The sequence below is a fragment of the Peromyscus leucopus genome, chromosome 6 (genome assembly GCF_004664715.2).
Source record: "Peromyscus leucopus breed LL Stock chromosome 6, UCI_PerLeu_2.1, whole genome shotgun sequence".
NCBI lineage: Eukaryota > Metazoa > Chordata > Mammalia > Rodentia > Cricetidae > Peromyscus > Peromyscus leucopus.
This window is the reverse complement of record NC_051068.1, coordinates 62,911,068-62,928,883: the sequence shown is the minus strand read 5'-3', so window position 1 is coordinate 62,928,883 and position 17,816 is coordinate 62,911,068. Positions and strand designations below refer to the sequence as shown.

The 17,816-nt window shown below is 45.0% G+C and overlaps 1 protein-coding gene across 2 annotated transcripts in view; it reads right to left on the bottom strand.

The window, feature by feature from the left end:
- Sh3d19 (SH3 domain containing 19) overlaps positions 1-17,816 on the bottom strand; it is a 169,375-nt gene that overhangs the window by 82,940 nt on the left and 68,619 nt on the right. Inside the window, exon 2 of one of the 2 annotated variants that reach the window (XM_037206704.1) lies at positions 7,970-8,009. In XM_037206704.1, the coding sequence (XP_037062599.1) occupies positions 7,970-8,009 (40 nt within the window). Of the gene's footprint in view, positions 1-7,969; positions 8,010-17,816 lie in introns of those variants that run through there. The other variant, XM_028858694.2, reaches the window with a different exon arrangement.

Here is a 17,816-nt window from a genome sequence, read left to right as displayed (position 1 = left end):
ACCAGCCTCTAAGACAAGTGTCCCACAATTTAAATGAGAAGACAAGGCTAGGGTGAAACAGTGTGTACTGAAATCGGGTCAGACATCAGCTACTGCATCAGTCCACTTTCTCTAAGTCTGTGCCCGCCCTCTCCACCCCGAGGACAAAGGGCTGCTAAAAACCCAGAGGGGCCACAAGCCTTGGCAGCTGGCTGTGATGTCACAAACAACTCGCTGCGCTAAGGAATGCAGGACTAAAACCCTGGGTTTATCGTTCCAGAATAAAAGAGCTCCATCTGAGCAAACGCTTCATCCTTCTCCAGCTCCGGCCCGGAGTTGTACATCAACAGAGGATCTTCATTTACTAAAACAACAAAAGTAATTGTGAGGCTGTTAACCCTTTGCAGGGTGCCTTTGTTTCTCTCGATGACACAGTTGGCTGGGTGATGCTCTAAAACAGGTCAAGGCGATTTCACTGAGGTTTCCATCGAAGCCTCCCTCAGTGGTGCCTTAACCATGCTGATCTGCTAATATGCCTCATGTCCAGTCCTCCTGCCCCATCCTCACACAGTTGGGAGAGTAACTCTTGGGAGAGGGTGAAGCCTGGCATTGACTACTGTACCATTGCACTTTCTCAGACATCATCCTTAAGGAATTTTAGGATTAGGATCCATAGCCATGACAATGGTAATAGAAGCCTATCTGGTACTTAAAGGTATTATATATCATACCTATAAAAAAATGCCATGAGCAGACTCTAAATCGACAATCAGGCACAACTCTGTATCTCTCTCTCCAAATTTTGTTTCTTACCCTGTCAGAATCTTTCAGTTTTACCCCACCCTCCTTGAATCACACTGACTTAGAAGAACCAGAAAAGGAGAATGTATGTCTTTTTCCCATGGACATGGAATGAAGAATTGATAGTGGGAATATAACAGCACAGGACTTGTGGTTCTCAACCTGCGAGTCACAGGTCAGCTATCCTGCACATCAGATATTTACACTACGATTCATACCATAGCAAAACTTCAGTTATGAAGTAGCAAAAAGCAAATTTATGGCTGGGGGCGGTCACCACAACATGAGGGACTGTATTAAAGGGAAGGTTGAGAACCACTGGCTTAGAGGCTGATGAGAAATAAGAAAGCCACCTAATGTGCACACAGAATAAAGGGGAAAAGAGCCTTTCACATTCTCCTAACGCTGAAGCGCCTGTCATGGCTACTTTATGGTGTCAACTTGCCAACCTAGAATCACCTGGTGTGGTAGTCTGACTGAAAAATGTGTCCCCCACAGTCTCAGGCATCTGAACACTTGGTTCCCAGTTGGCGCACTGTTTGGGGAAGATTTAGGTGGCCTAGCCTTGCTGGAGGAAGTATGTCACTGGAGGCGGGCTTTGGATGAAAAGCCCCAGGCCACCTCCCGTTCACTCTCTCCGCTTTGTGGCGTTTGCGGTTCAAGATGTGAGCTCTTGGCTTCTCTGCTGCCTCCAGACCTGCCACCTTCCGCCATGATGTCGCCACCATTGTGGACCCTCCCCATCTAGAACTTGAAGCAAAATGAACCCTCCTCTATAAGTTGCCTTGGCCATGATGTTTTCTCACAACAGCAGAAAATTAACTAATTCACTTGGGAAGACCAGCCTCAGTTGAGGGACTATTCCTGTCAGGCTGTCTTGACTGCTAGTTGATGTAGGACTATTTAGGGGATTGTCTTGATGGTTAATTCATACAGGAGAGACCCAGCCCCTTTGGGAGGCACCATTCCCTGAGCAAGGAGCCCTCAACAGGCGGCATGGGTCCCGTCGTTCCTCTCGGCTTGTAACTGTGGCTGCGATGTGACTGGCGGCTTCCAAGTTCCTACTTAACTTCTCTAAAACAATGGGCTGCAATCTGTAACTATAAACCAAACCAACCCTTCCTCCCCTAAGTTACTTTCTGTCAGAGTATTCGTGTATCAAAGGTACTACGCCTTTTCACCTGGCAACCTAAAGAGAGACATCTGCGACACCCCGCCCCTCACTCCGAACCTAGGAATTTGCAGGGTTAGTTAGTGTGTTTTAACAGCCGCAGCCCAGGCTGGAGTTGGGCCTGACCTCCAAAGGAAAAGATGAAAGAAGGCTCTGTTCTACACACGGGGGTTTTGTTGTTGTTGTTTTTAAAGTGTGAAAGGAGAACATAGAAATCCAGCCTGCAAACCTTGACTCTTCCCGGGAAAGGAAGGACTGAGCTGAGAGTCTCCAGGTCTCTGTTTTACTCTCACCCCTCAGTGGGTGGCACACGCTCTAGGCTCCTATTGCCCTTAGGGATCTGGTCTGAGCTGACCTGGGTCCTGCTCTAATGGAGGGAGAGTGACCCTGTGGAACCCATCCCGGTGACGGCAATGCTGCCCTGAAGGGAGTGCATGAAGGTCTGAAGCCCCAGTGATCCCACACTTCCGGGCTTTGCCAGTGATCAATGGCTCTCTCTCAAAGCTTTCCGCCATCAAAGCCCCAGGGACAGAAATGTCCACTGTGATGGAGAGAATGCTGACGTCAGCAAGATACAGCTGGCCGTGGCTCCTTGAGCAGTGGATGAGCAAAACAGTCCACTTTAAAACAGCAACGTACAGAAACAGCTGAGACGTAAACACCAGCATCTAAAAGTCCATCTGAAGAAGCGGAGTGTGAACCAAGGGCAATGAGGGACTGAGTCAGGAGACTCTCCAACGGAAGGGCGGCCTGGACTTACGGAGTGAGTTTAAGAGGCGATTTAAACATAAGAAAGTCTGTCTCAAGCAAACAAGAAAGAGGCTGAGTGTACCCTAAAAGGCAGCTGTGTGTGGGTTGCAGTGAATAAATAAAGCCAAGGGCCAAGCTTTTCCAACTCAAGTCACTGTTTTCCTCCACGCAGCCTCTCTACCTTTTATTCAGTGGGGTCAGCTACTGCCAGTCTTGATCACTCAGATACATGATTCCACTGTCTTCAATTTCTGTCAGTCCCTTCCTTTGAACCCAGCTCCACCTCAGGAGCCAGATTCCCCCAAACAAATAGTTATGTGTTGTTAAGCAAGCGAGAGGCTGACACAACTGAAGAATAGCTTAGTCACCCAGGATCTTTTTCTATTTTCTCCCCAGCGCCAGCTCTGTTAGCTTTCCTTCACAGTGTTTGCTCGCGGAACAGCCTCTCTTTGATCAGCTCTGACAGGAAATGCTTCCTCACACTGTGTAGAGATCCATTCCCCTTAAAGTTCTGCCCTCGGAGGCACATTCGTCTCCCGGGACTTTTGTGAACACTCAGGCAGTTCTTTCCACTGCTACTTTCTACTCTGAAATGTTCAAGTCAGGGCTTGGAGACAGCTCACTCGTGAAATGGCTTGCTATGCATGAGGCCCTGAGTTCGAACCCCGGTGTCCAAAGCCAGGTGTGTTAGCAAGCCCAGGTCTGGGGACGTAGAGCCAGGTGAATCCCTGGGGCTCGCTGCTCAGCCAGCCTAGGCGAAGGAGTGAGCTGCAGGTACCCTGAAAGACTGTCTTAAAATGAAATGGTGGACAGAACAAAGGTTGACCTCCGTGCAGATGCTCACACGTGTACCTGCCTAAAGACCTGCATGACAACTGTTCAGGTCTATAAAAAGACTGAAGAAGTAATAAAACTCACACACATACGCCTTTCTTCTATGCACAAGTCACTAATATCTCCTGTGACACATCTGCTTCTTCATCTGCCCCTGTTTTTCTGCCATGAATTATTTGAGAGTAGACTGTAAACATAAAACATGTCACCCCCGATACTCTGGGATCTGTCTACCGAGAATGACATTTTTATTCTCTACCTAAACAAGCAAGGTTTACAAACAAAATCCCTACTGAAGCCTCTCTAGTTGCCACGCCTCCAATTTCTTTAAAAATCGAGTTGTTTTAAATTTTCTTTTATTTTTTTGTGTTTTGTGTGTGTGGGGGGGGAGGGTATTCTTTTTTAATCTCAATTTTTAAAAATCAAATGCACACACCACATTTACTTACGAATGCCTCTTTTAATCATATGTGTGTATGTATGTATGTATGTATGCATGCATGTATGTATGTATGAGGCTGGCTTGGAACTCAGAATCCTCCTTTCTCTACTCCCTGAGAGCTGAGATTACAGGTGTTTACCACATCTGGCTCTTTTAGCTTTTTATTATTATTATTATTTTTTTTTTGTAAAACTTTCTCTCAGCCTCTTCGTGTTTTTCAAGACACTACACTCCAGAGCCCACCCACTCTCTGTTAGGTCTGTCATCTAAAGCACTCTGCGTGCGGCTGAATGCTCCATCTGAAGACCGCCAGGCTCTTGCTGTTGATGACAGATATGGCGACCATTTGATGAAGGTGGCGACTTACCCTTGTGCAACCAAAACCTCTGCTGTGGGGTGATCTTTTAAGACCATACACATAGCAGCTCCCCAAGAACGCTACCAGGGTGTAAACTGTCACCAGTGACCCTCGCCTCATCAACAACTGCACTGAAAACGGCACATCGATGGTTTCCTAATGCTACCGATCCTTCTACACGGTTTTTAAAAATTCCAGTGTATTGTAATCCAGCCAGGCACAGTGTTCCATGCTTTGAATCCCAGCACTTAGAAGGCAGAGGCAGAAGGATCTCTGGGAGTTTAAGACCAGCCAGGGTTACGTAGTGAGACCCTGTTGCAAATATATTCATGTAAATATATACATGTAAATATATAAAATATAGAGATGTATATATTTAAAATCTATTATCTTATTTTTAAAAAACTCAAATCATTCCAAATTTATTTGAGTATCCTCCAAAATGTACTATGTGTATGTATGTGTGTGTGTGTGTGTGTGTGTGTGTAGAGAGTGTGAGAGGAGAGAGAGAGAGAGAGAGAGAGAGAGAGAGCAGAAATCAACATCAGGTGTCTTTATTAATGGCTCCCCTTCTTAGTTTCTGAGAAGGGTCTCTCACTGACCCTGGAGCTCACTGAATGGCTAAGCTGGCTGTCAGCAAGCCTGGGGCCCTCCCGTCTTCACGGTCCCAGGGATGACGGCCCGTGGCCACACCTGGATTTTGTTAGTTGGTTTGTTGGTTTTGAAGACAGGTAGGTGCTGGAAATCCAGCTCAGGTCCTGTGTGGGCACAGCAAGCGCTCTGCTGAGTGGGCCGTCTCCCCAAGGCCCCCACTGCTGAGTGGGCCGTCTCCCCAAGACCCCCACTGCTGAGTGGGCCGTCTCCCCAAGGCCCCCACTGCTGAGTGGGCCGTCTCCCCAAGGCCCCCACTGCTGAGTGGGCCGTCTCCCCAAGGCCCCCACTGCTGAGTGGGCCGTCTCCCCAAGGCCCCCACTGCTGAGTGGCCTCTCCCCCCCCACTGCTGAGTGGCCGTCTCCCCAAGCCCCACTGCTGAGTGGGCCGTCTCCCCAAGACCCCAGTGTGTGTTTTTCCACAACTCCTTCAGTTGGGCGCTTCCTATCTTTTCGTTTCTAATGGGAGTCAAGACTCACTTTATACTTTTCCCTTCCAGACTCGAAATCAGCCATGCCTCCAAATTTCAGGACGACCCTTACGTAGGGACAATAACCACGAAGAACGAGTCTTCTGGTCTCTTTTATATGTCAGTCTCCAGTTTTGGAAGCCAGACACCATTTCTGTCCCAAACACCTACCAATTGAATAGGTTACACTGTCTCCATCTTCCCATGATTCGGCTGTGTTCCCCTCTACCTGTCTCAAGTCAGCAGCTGCCTCTGGGACCAGACAGCCCCAGCCTGGCTGTGCACCAGAAACGCCAGAGGCCTTGATTAACTCATACTCTTCAAGGACCCACTCCAGACTTTCGGAGTGAGCTCTCTGGGACAGGGAGTGAGATCCTACTTCGTTTTTTAATATATCCATATTAAATCAATATATCCACTCCATGGTATACTGTGTATTTGAAAGGTCGTTGAACCCAGGGCACCAAGGCTCCTTTCCTTTCATATAATCCAATAGCACAAATCTTTGAGGGGTATGGAAACAATCTCGAAGGTTCTCACTCATGGTAAATCTACAAAGAGCTAAATCTTCACATTTTTAAAAATGTGCTGCTTAAAATTCTACCCCCTCCTATCTTTTCTATGTCTCTTATGTTTCAGTATAAGGATCTGTGTTATATTAAAATTTATACTGCTCAATTCATCTCAACCTTCGGTGTGCTAAGGGTCTCATGAATCTTGGTTTGTGCTATTCTAACTATTTTTAGAATTTACTCTTCCAACTTTGTGGCATCATGGGCCAATGAGATGGCCTAGCAGGTAAAGGTGCTTGCAGCCAAGCCTGAAAATCTGAGTTACTGGTAACCCACAGTGGAAGGAAAGAACTGACTCCCCAAAGTTTTCTTCTGACCTCACAAGGACCATGCCATGCAATATGCTCTCAGAGTTCTCTTCCATTGCTTTTCTTCTTTTTTAATTTTGTATTTGGAAAAAAAAAAATCTAACTTACAGGGAACTCAAGATGGCCCAGCAGGTAAAGAGCTTGCCACTAAGCCTGACAGCCTGGGTTTGATCCAAAGAACAACGCAGGAGAGAGCAAACACCTCCCAAGTTGCACTCTGATCTCCACACCCATGCCATGCCACGCACACCCACACAATGCACACCCACCACATGCACATACAAAGCACACTCACCACATGCACACACATGCACACCCACCACATGGACACACACACATGCACACCCACCACATCCACACACATGCACACACACAAATATATAATAATATAGTAATAATTTTTATGCCTGTCAAGACTCAGAACCAGCATGTACAAAGAGTGAATTATAATGTGTATATTAACCTGAAGAAAGGCCAATATTACACTCTGCTATGCTCTCCTTTCAGATAAACTCTCACTGATTTGACGGACAACGGGGAGTTTCCAGAGATTTTATATTTTGATTCACTGAGCTCAGTACACATTAGGATTTGACGCTGTGAAAAAGTATTAGGGTATAGTTTACCAGTAAACCTAATAAATGTATTATCACTACTTTACCACTTTCCACAAAATAAAATGTAAAGAAAGAGTAATGAAGTATAGACCAATGAGAAGTAATAGTAGAAAAGTTATAGTTTTCTAGAAATTGATTAAAAATATCTATAATAACCTTCTAGTCTTACTTAAAAGAGAAAGAGAGGAAGTCAGTTTCTACTCTTCCAAGTCTGAAAGGATTTTTAGAAATATTCTTTGGTGCTGGTGAAGGTTGGTTTTTTGTTGTTGTTTGTTTGTTTGTTTGTTTTTTAATGCTTTGTAATTATAAAAAATGTCGGCCGTGGTGGGGCACAGCTTTAATCCCAGTGCTAGGGAGGCAGAATCTCTGTGAGTTCAAGGCCAGTCTGGTCTACATATCAAGTTGCAGGAGAGCCAGGGCAACACAGAGAAACCCTGACTCAAAACAAAACAAACAAACAAAAACAAAACAAAACAAAATGGCTCAGCAGGTAAAGGTACTTGCCATAGAATCCTGACAACCTGAATTCCATCCTGGGCCCCACATAAAGGTGGAAGAAGAGAACTGGCGCCTCAGAGCTGTCCCTAACCCGCGCACGGTGCAGCATGTACCCCGACCCCATATGCATACATCATTGACATACACACACAACGATTTAACATCTAAAACATATTTTCTGTGTTTCTATGTTGAGTCTGTGTTAATGCTGTAATCAAGCAACGTGTATTTTAAAATATTGGTTAGAAGGAGGAGAGGGAAATGAGTTACAAAAGGAAGAAAATGAGAATGTTTCATCTGTCCCTGAAAGGAGTCCTCAGTGTAAAACACTGCCCACTCACTCAGTGATGTCACAGGGTTTTGTTCAGAGAATGAACAACATTTCTCTTGTGAAGTTTCTCTGACGCCATAACCGAGTTCAATATAACAGTCAACCTAAAAAGGACAGTTTCATTGCTCCCAAATAGTTTTTCAAACAAGGAACTTTAAACAGAATCATTAAATACTATAAACTCATACCTTGAAGAACGATGCTCTGGCTTATGTCGCTCGTTGCGATCTGTAAAGAAAGAAGACAGTCACAAGTCAACACAGGCGTTCAAGTCACAGGAAAGAGGCTGCGTGTTCCAGCTGCCACACCACTGGGTCTCACAAAGGACTGTTTGGGGTAGCTGTATTTTTTCCAGTGTTCTTCAATGGAGTGGAGAGGATCTGTCTGACTCGGGCGTCAAAAACACGCAACATAGGACACATAAAAGTTTTTGATGGTTTGTTAAAATCTTCTACTCGAAAAATGTTTCAGATTTTTGTTTTAGAAGATCTTTGCTGTGTTAAAGGCTTTGCTGAAACTAAAAAGATTTAGCTAAAGAAAGTAAGGAAACTGAAAAGCCACAGATTACTCAGCTCCAAAAAATCATTCCATGAATCATGGTTGGCAGGAGCTCCGGACAGAATGGGAGGGAGCAAAATGAGCATCTGGCAACATCTGCAGACACACCAAGACCAGTACAGCCTTAACTCTCTCCCATCCAGAACATTCAAGAATGTTTTGTGGATAATTAGCTATAATGTGGTACATATAAACATCCCAGTTGTCACACAGAGCAGGAAGGAGCTCTACGGATAAGAGACCAGAGATGCTGTTCACTGTCCAAAAGTGACAGGACAACGCCCTAAGATGTCAACTGTGCTCCGGGTGAGAAAGGCAGCTGCATGTAAGAGTTCAGAACACTATATGAATCAACTCGAAAACCGTCCCATGAACGAGAGCCACAAAACACCCAAGGTGCTCATTTGAGTCCAAGTAACAATCATTCCCTGGTAAATGCTTCAAAACAAGATAGGAAACTGAAGAACGCCTCAGTGTTAAAGCAAAAATCAACACTGAAAGAAATAAACAAACCACAACACAGCCCTACCCGATGTTACAAGGAACCACACAGGAATACTATCAAAACACGCTTTTCTGAAACATCATCTGAATCAATACTAACAAGGTTGAATTAATTTAAAGACAAAGCAAAGATTAGCCAACAAGCCCCACCCCCAGTTTCATAATTTCCTTGCTGGTGGAGCAGGACAGGGAGCATGCTAAGACTGGACCCTAAGAAGGAAGGGAGGAAAGTGTAAGACACACTAAGGTGCAGGAATGTTCCATCTTTCTGCATTGGGTTTATAATAAAAAAGAGATACTCTGTGTTATTCGTGTGTGTGTGTGTGCGTGTGTGCAACTTTCACAGGCATCAGTTCTTCCTTTCCACTGTGGGTTCCAGGGACTAGACACAGTCAGCGGTCTTACGTGACAAGAACTCTCACTCGCTGCAGCACTTTTATCCACCGAGCCATCTCATCCACCCAAGAAATGCCTTTTTAAGCCAAAGAATTAGAGTATATTAAGACACCATTTTCCAAACAAGTAGGAGCGAGATTCATGGTAAAACGTGCTTGTTTAGATGCTCTGCCCTCTAAGTGTACAATGCCAATGTTTCTGGGTCTAATTTCTACACACTGAATGTTACCGTACCTTTAAAAACGGCCTTAATGTGCTCAGTCTACTCCTCCCTTAAGCAAAAACCACAGCAGACTTTCCACTTGTTGAGTACTGAAGTCATAGCAATCCTTGGTATCTTTTAGCCTGCTTGTTTTGTTAACAAAGGTAAAGCCAGAAACTTCTCAAAAGGAGTTATCCTCTCAACAAAGCAACAGCTCTTACCTGTGGCTAGCAATGAGCTAAAACTCTGCCCAGGATGCCGAGGTTCCAGTGTCGATCCTGGTTTCAGGCAGTTTGTTTATCTAGGCATGCGCTAGCATGATCCCTCACTAATCTTCCCAGTGGCACAACACACAGGAGGAGGGAGAAACAGAGTCATGAGCCTGTAAACAAGCCTCAGCATCCAAGGGCTTCCCTGCAGGGCCCATTCTGATTGGCAGATGTGTTATGACCAGTCTGCACATCTGGAATGTGGCCACTCAGGAAGCGGATGGCTCACAACTCTCCTCCATCCTTGGTTCAATCAGGAAATCCTATGGTCATTTCGGTACTTTCTGCTCTAAGAAAATACAAATGCCTTCCTTCCCACAGTATTACGGATCAGATTCCTATGTCAATACATATGCAGTGTTTATAATGTGTTACTCCTAGGAACCCACACCATGATGATGTGAGGATAAATTATCCACTGCTTACAATATCCCCAGACACTCAACTTTCAACATTAGGAACAAATTGAAAAACACGTCCTCGCCCTGATCCTCTTTCCCCAAAGGATACAGATAAACTCACTTCACATTTGGCGATCTGTCATCTTTTAGCTATAACGCATATAAATTCGTGGAATGTGTGTGTGTTGTCTCTGTCTTATGTTTATACTTTTCAAATAGCCTCATAGTTTATGCATTTCTATTTTAAGCAAAGCAATTTTCACAACAGGGAAGAATATTGTGCAACTGTCAAGAAATATATTGTGATTATTTCTGTCCCAAAGCCACGACTGAACAAAACAAACCACGGAGAGCAGAGTCAGGGTCTCCTTCCTTGCCAACAGTAAACAAAGCAGTTGGATGAAACCTTAAGGAGAGCATGAACAGACTGAGAGCAAACATGGAAATTTTATCTTGGGTCATTCACAGTGCTGAAAGAGTATGAATTTCATTTATTTCAAATTAAAGACTTTCTGATATGTTCTCCATTTCTTTAAAAACCTCTCTAAATTTTAAATAATGGGAAAAGAATGTATGTGCACAGTTGGGTGGTGGTGGCGCACGGCTTTAATCCCAGCACTCGGGAGGCAGAGCCAGGTGGATCTCTGTGAGTTTCAGGCCAGCTTGGGCTACAGAGCGATCCAGGACAGGCACCAAAACTACACGGAGAAACCCTGTCTCGAAAAACCAAAAACAAACAAACAAACAAACAAACAAACAAACAAACAAAAAAAAAGAAAGAAAAGAAAAGAAAAAAGAATGTATGTGCAGGAAGAGGGGTTCTGGGCTTAGGCATATTTGGCAATGATATGAATAACTATGGACTCAAAGGCTTACCATGAAGAATCACTAAAAATAAAAAGCCCCAAAGATTTATCTGTCAAATACTGCATATCACAGAATGCACCTCAGAATTAAACCTCAGAATGCGCCAAGAAAAGGGTGACGGCTTAGGTCATGGTTATACGTGGTTGGATTCTGTAGCTATAATGCATAACCACATAAAGCCTGCTGGATTTGTAGCTACACTGTATAACTAGCACACACACACCTTGTATTCCCTGTCCTACTCCTTCATTTATTAATGTCTTGGTTATTAAAGCTATTTGAAATGGCAGAGTATCCCACCACAAACAGAACAAAGAAAATAAAGCAGAGCTGGTAGTCTTCAGATGTTTCTGTAATGTGGGAAGATGTGGGGGTGTGTGGGGGAACCCATATGGTACATGGTAGAGACTGAAGAAATTAGCAGGGTGGTAGAAAGCTATCTTAGGCCTGAGGCTCCGTGAGAACTCCAGGTTATACATACTTCCCTTCCGTGACAACTTCTGGTTCTGGGACCCAGAGCCCACCCCCAGTAACACACCTCCTCCAACAAGGCCACCACACCTAATCCTTTCCAAAGAGCTGCATCAACTGGGGACCAAGTATTCAAATAGATGTGTCTCTGGGGGCCGTTCTCATCTAATCTACCACCACATATGGTCCAATGTTTATGTGTTTTGATGGTACACCGGATGGGCCCCCTCTGACAAGGGCAGCTTTTGGGGAATGACCATACAGACCCTACCATTGGGGATGACTCTGAATCTAAGATGACAAACACTTTGAAATAAAGATGATAAGAATGCACATGTCATCTTTTGCTTGGGTTAAAACTTAAGAAGAATGGCCAACGTACAACTTGCCAGAATCTGTTGTAAGATATTCAGGCTTTGATGATTTGGCTTTGATCACTTAACTGGATAGAAAAATCAAACCTCGTTGAGACTAGCTTACTTTAGTAGCTGAAGTCAGAAGTGAAAGAAAGGTCCTACATTGTTCTTTGAAATTAGGGGAAAGACTCAATCTCCAGAAGGAACACAGGATAAACTCACAGCAGAGTGGGAAGCTGTGTGAGGAGAATCTCTTCCACACCTCACACTGTAGTGTCAAAATGTCTCTATGATTGGGGGAAAAAAATCTCTTTAAGAGAGTCTGTATCACACTCCCAAGCATATCAAGTTCTAGTATGGGTGCTTGGATATGTTGATTCAGTGGTTCTCAACCTGTGGGTCTTGACCCTTTGGGAGTTGATTGAGCCTTTCACAGGGGTCACCTAAGACCATCAAAAAACACAGACATTTACATTAAGATCACATCACAACAGTGGCAAAATTGAAGAAGCCACGAAAGTAATTTTATGGTTGGGGTTACAAAAACATGAAGAACTATATTAAAGGGTCACGGCATTAGGAAGGTTGAGAACCACTGGTCTAGATTTTATTGTTTGTGTGTGCGCTGTGTGGTGTATGTGGTATATGTGTGTGGTGTGTGTGTGTGTGTGTGTACATGTGGGGGGGGCACATGCCATGGCACATGTATGGACGTCAAAGGACGGTGTTCAGAAGTTGGTTCTCTTCTGTGCTGGGAGCTGGAGACTGAATCCAGGTCATCGGGCTTGCGGAGCATGCACTTTCACCCAAAAAGCTATCTCACCAGCCCTGGAGTGTGTGCGTGTGTGAGTGTGAGTGTATGTGTGTGTGTGTGTGTGTGTGTGTGTGTGTGTGTGTGTATTTTCAGACAGGGTCTCACCATATGGCTTTGGCTAGTTTGTAACTCTCTATAGACCAGACTAGCTAAGAACTCAGAGATCGGCCTGTCTCTGCCTCCCAAGCTCACCACCATGCCCAGTGGTTTTTTTTTTTGTTTTTTTTTTTTTTTTTTTTTTTTTTAAGAGTCTTACTATGTAGCCTACACTGGCCTCAAATGATGCCTCAGTCTCTTTAGTATGTAGGATGAACAGACATGCACTTGTCTCCACATTCACTTTATTCTGTTATGTCAAAAACATGGACCAATCCCATACAAATCTTTTAATCATTAAATGTTAATGTGAGGGCGCATATATCTGAAAAAGGATTAGCCATGTGCTGTGTAAGGTTGCAAGAGACCACATATCCAGTGGTGGTCCCAAATGATGTAATGAAGCTGAAAGTTCCTCAGACTTTGAGTCACCATGCCTCTCCTACTGTCCCCATGCAACACATCTGTAGGATGCTGATAAGCACACCCCATGCCCTGCCACTCGTGAGAGCAGTAGCGCATGCAATTAAGCAGGCCACAGGATGATGACTACATTGCTGGTTTAGGTATTTATTATCCTCTATTTTTAATCATTGTTTTGGAGCGTATTCCTTCTCAGCGATACAAATTCACTCTAAAACAGCACACAGCAGCCGCATCCATCTTCCATCTACTGTATCTCTTGACTGCATCGAGGGGTTTCACTTAGAAACTGATCTCCACCACCTGGCTCCGGGTCAGGCCCTCGGTGATGTGCACATGACCGAGAAACTGCCTGATGACACATTCTTCATATGCATTATATCCCCATCATTAGCCACCCAAGGTGATCTTTGACCAGCAATGCTATTGCTTTTTATTTATGATAAGCAGCTTAAATAAAACAACGAGCCCATCCATTATATGACGGAACAAAAACATGCAGAGCTCATGAGTCCTTGATGACTCTCTAAAAGAGAGCAAGCTGATTCGACAGAGAAAGAGTCCTTGATGACTCTCTAAAAGAGAGCAAGCTGATTCGACAGAGACAGAATGTGGGTGGAATTTTGCATGTTATAGAGAGTTTCACAGGCTTTTCTAAAGCTTCAAACACACAAATAGAAAACACACTAGGGTGTTTGGGACGGTTCAGCGGTCAAGGAGCTTGCTGTCAAGTCTGACAACCCAAGTTCCATCTCTGGGACCCCCATGGTGGCAGAAGAGAACCAACTCCCACAAGTTGTTCTCTGACTTCCACAGGTATGAACACACACACACACACACACGCACGCACGCACGCACGCACGCCAAGTAAATATAATTAAAAGAAATGCATTCTACACATACACTGTTTTTAAGAATCCAGTGATCATCCTCTGCATATGTGTGCAGACCAGGCTGGCCGTGAACTCAGAGATCTGCCTGCCTCTGCCGCCCAGCTTTGAGCGGCAATGTGTCTGTAAAGTGACTTTCCCTCACTTTTGGGGTTCCTACAGGGACTGGAATATTGCTTTACTAAGTGTAAGTTTTCCAATAACTAGTTTCTTGCGGCGCTGGGGATCAAACCCAAGGCTTTGCTCGTCGGAATCGTCGGAAGGGAGTAGCCGCTCTACCCCTGAGCCTCCCTCCCCACGCTGTGGCCTCCACTATTTCTTGTGAAACTTAGGTTCCACAGACCTGTGCTCTTCACTAAAAGGCCAGGAGATTAAAGAGAACCTCTGCAGAACTACGGCAGGGCAAATCTGAGGCGCTCCAGAGCAGTTTACATGGTCACTGCCCTTTTTCTAACTCTAATTAGAAACCCTAAACTCACTGAAGTGTAGCACCTTAATCACAGGGAGGGGAAATGAGTATGGAAGGGGAGTTTGGCTTTCAAAATAGGATTTGTGATTACGCAGCAGCAGCCCATGCAATCTGTCTGCTTCTGCCACGCCCAGTGTTCCTACTCCCTTCCAGGCTCTTATCAGCTCTCAGCGGGCTATAGTGTCCCGACTGGGTTTTCTGGTTCCGGCTTCTTCTTCAATCCTGCCATATGGCTTGCCAGATAAATCTAGGTCTCAGAAAAACTACAAATCATGACATGCCACCCACCCTGAGAAGACTGAGATAACAGTGGCACCTTTCACACGCGACCTGTGCTTTTAAGACCTCGTAAGCATCAGCCGCCATCATGTCAGAGGGCCACAGTGAACTAGCTGTAGCCGCTCGTGTAATGACTGGACTAGTTATTTATGCCCAGCTAGTTTTCTCAGCTGTAAAAGGTGAGAGAATACTTCACAGACTTTCTGTAAGGACACATGAACTAACAAAAGGCTATAAAAGCTTAGCGTAGTATCTAGAAAATAAAATTCTACTGTTATTACCGTGTGTGTGGTGTGTGTGTGTGTGTGTGTGTGTGTGTGTGTGTGTGTGTTGCTTGCTATATCGTTTTCACTGTTCTTTTCTGTTTTGTTTTCACACAGTGTCTGATGAAGTCCTGTCTGGCTTTGAACTTACTATGTGGATGAGGATGATCTTCAATTTCTGATCTTCTTCCTCAACCTCTCAAGTGCTGGGGTTACAGCATTCTATTCCTTTCTATGTGCTGTTAGAGATCGAACCTCAGGCTACACGCAGGCTAGGTAAGCAATCTACCGAGTTTATGTGTATGTGAGTATGGTGTGTGTGTGTGTGCGTGTGTGTTCGTGGCTGTGCACACGTGTGTGCTTGTGTGCATCCACCAGTGGAGGGCACGCACCCTCTCTTTCACTCTCTGTCTTATTCCTTTGAGGCAGGGTCTCTCCCTGAACCTGAAGTTCACAATTTTCAGCTAGGCTGGCAGCCAGCAAGTCCCAGTGACCTCCCTGTCTCCACACGCCATCTCACTGGGGTTACAGGCATGCACAGGGGCACGCTGGCTTCCTGCCTGGGTATTTGGATCTAATCTCAGGCTCCCACAGCTGTAAAGCAGGTGCTTTTAATGACTGAGTCATATCTCCAGGCACCCTGTTTTGCTTTTTTGAGACAGGATCTTGCTATGTAGCCCAGCCTGGCCTCAATGTATAATCCTGCCTCTGCTTCCCAAATGCTGGGATTACAGGTGCAAGCTAACACACCCCAGCCTTTGCTTTTTAAGATGAGGTATTTCTAGGTTGTCTAGGCTGCTCTCAAACTCCTAGGCTCAAACAATCCTCCTGCCTCAGCTTCCCAAGTAGTTGGGACTATAAGCGTATACAATTATGCCAGGCTTACTTCTACCGTCTTTAGTAAGTGGTTCAAGAGCTGCTTTCTCCACAGAGCAGGCATTGGTTTTTCTTTCTCTCCTTCAGCACCCTTCTATTACTTTCCTCTCATTGCATCTTAATGGAAAACACCACAAACGTATTAACTCAAGAGTTCAGAGGCAAGATGTCAAAAGTGCATCTCTTTGGGATTAAAGTAAGCTTTCTAAAAGGCTTTATTCCTTCTAGAATCACCAAGGGAGGGGGTGTCTATTCATTTCCTTGCTTGTTTTTCTGCTTCTTGAAGTTATTTGCATTCCTTAGCTTGTGGCCTCTTCCTCCAATAGAATAGTGTGTGTGTGTGTGTGTGTGTGTGTGTGTGTGTGTGTGTGTGTAATGTGTGTGTGCATGTACATGAAGGCCAGAGGTTGACACTGAATGTCTTTCTCTTCTGTAGTCCACCTTTTTTATAATTAGTATATTTTATTTATTTATTGTGTGTGTGTGTGTGTGGGGGGGGTGGTACACAAGTGTGCCACAGTGTACATGTGGAGATCAGAGGACAATTTTCCGGAATCAGTTCTCTCCTACATTGTGAGTCCTGAGACTTGAACTTGGGTCATCAGCCTTGGTGGCAGGCACCTTTACCCACTGAGCCATCTCATGGGTCCTCTCTCCACCTCTTTTCTTGATTCAGGGTCTCTCACTGAATTTGGAGTTTATTGATTTGGCCGGGTGGGTTGGCCAAAAAGCTCCAGAAATCTGCCTGCCTCCACCTCCCGAGCACTGGTACTATGGATGATACATGCCTCTGTGGTGGGCTTTAATGTGGGTACTGGGGGTCCAGCCCAGATCCTCAGGCTTGCATAGAAGGTCCTTTACTGACTGAGTCATCATAGCCCAGCACTTTAACATCTTTTTGACTCTGGCTTTCTCTCCTGCATCTGTACTTAACTATCAGTCATGGCTATAGTGGGTCGGAGAGGATCATTCAGTATGATGTTCTTCATGAGATGACCAATGATCAGCGACATTAATCCTCCTTTGCTATAGAATGAGACGGCCAGTTCCAGGAACTGGGGTGTGGATCTTTGTGGGGAAGGGGAGAACATTATTTTACCCAAATCACCTTATCCGAATGCCACACTCCGTCAATGCTTAGCTCACAACAGTATGTATGTATTGTTCTGTATGGCCTTGGGCACAGGTCTTTCCCACTTACCCCGAGCATTGTGTTGGATGAAAGCAAGGACAGTCTTAGGTCCTCACACAGGCAGCCACTGCAAATGTCTGCAATAATGAGCCTGCCCAGTGCCCTCCCTTTCCTCTTCTGCTCTGCATCCTTTAGGCTGTACACACATTTATTACCCCACAGATAAATCTGATACTGCTGGAAAATACATCTGAGAATGCCCATGCCACCTTTTGCTTTTCACGAACCTGATGGTTTTGAAAAATCACCTCTGTTCTAAAGCAGTCCGCTTTTAGTCTATCCTCCTGCCTCAGAGCAGCGCTGACAGAAACAAACAAAGTCGGAAACACAGTTGCAGTGCATATGAACCGGAAAAGGAAATGGCAATTTAGTGGCAGGCTGCCTCTTTTTTAAGTCATTCTTTAAAGCGTCTCAACTGGCTCACTTTGATTGCTGAATTCACCTGACATTCATTACATCAGGCTAATTTATGATGTGAACTTTTTTATGTTGGTCCTTTCCGGGAATCCGAGTCCCCTTGAACTTTCCCTCTTCACCCACGGTGAGTCAGGCGGGGACTTTAGGAAGATGGACATTTCATCAGCGCTACTGGCAGGGAGGGGGCAGAGTGGAAGCTGGCTTGGTGACAGGCGTCATCAGTCCTGGCTGCTCCCACTCACGCTTTCCAACGACGCCCTCACATTATCGACCACTTTCTTTCAAACTTCTA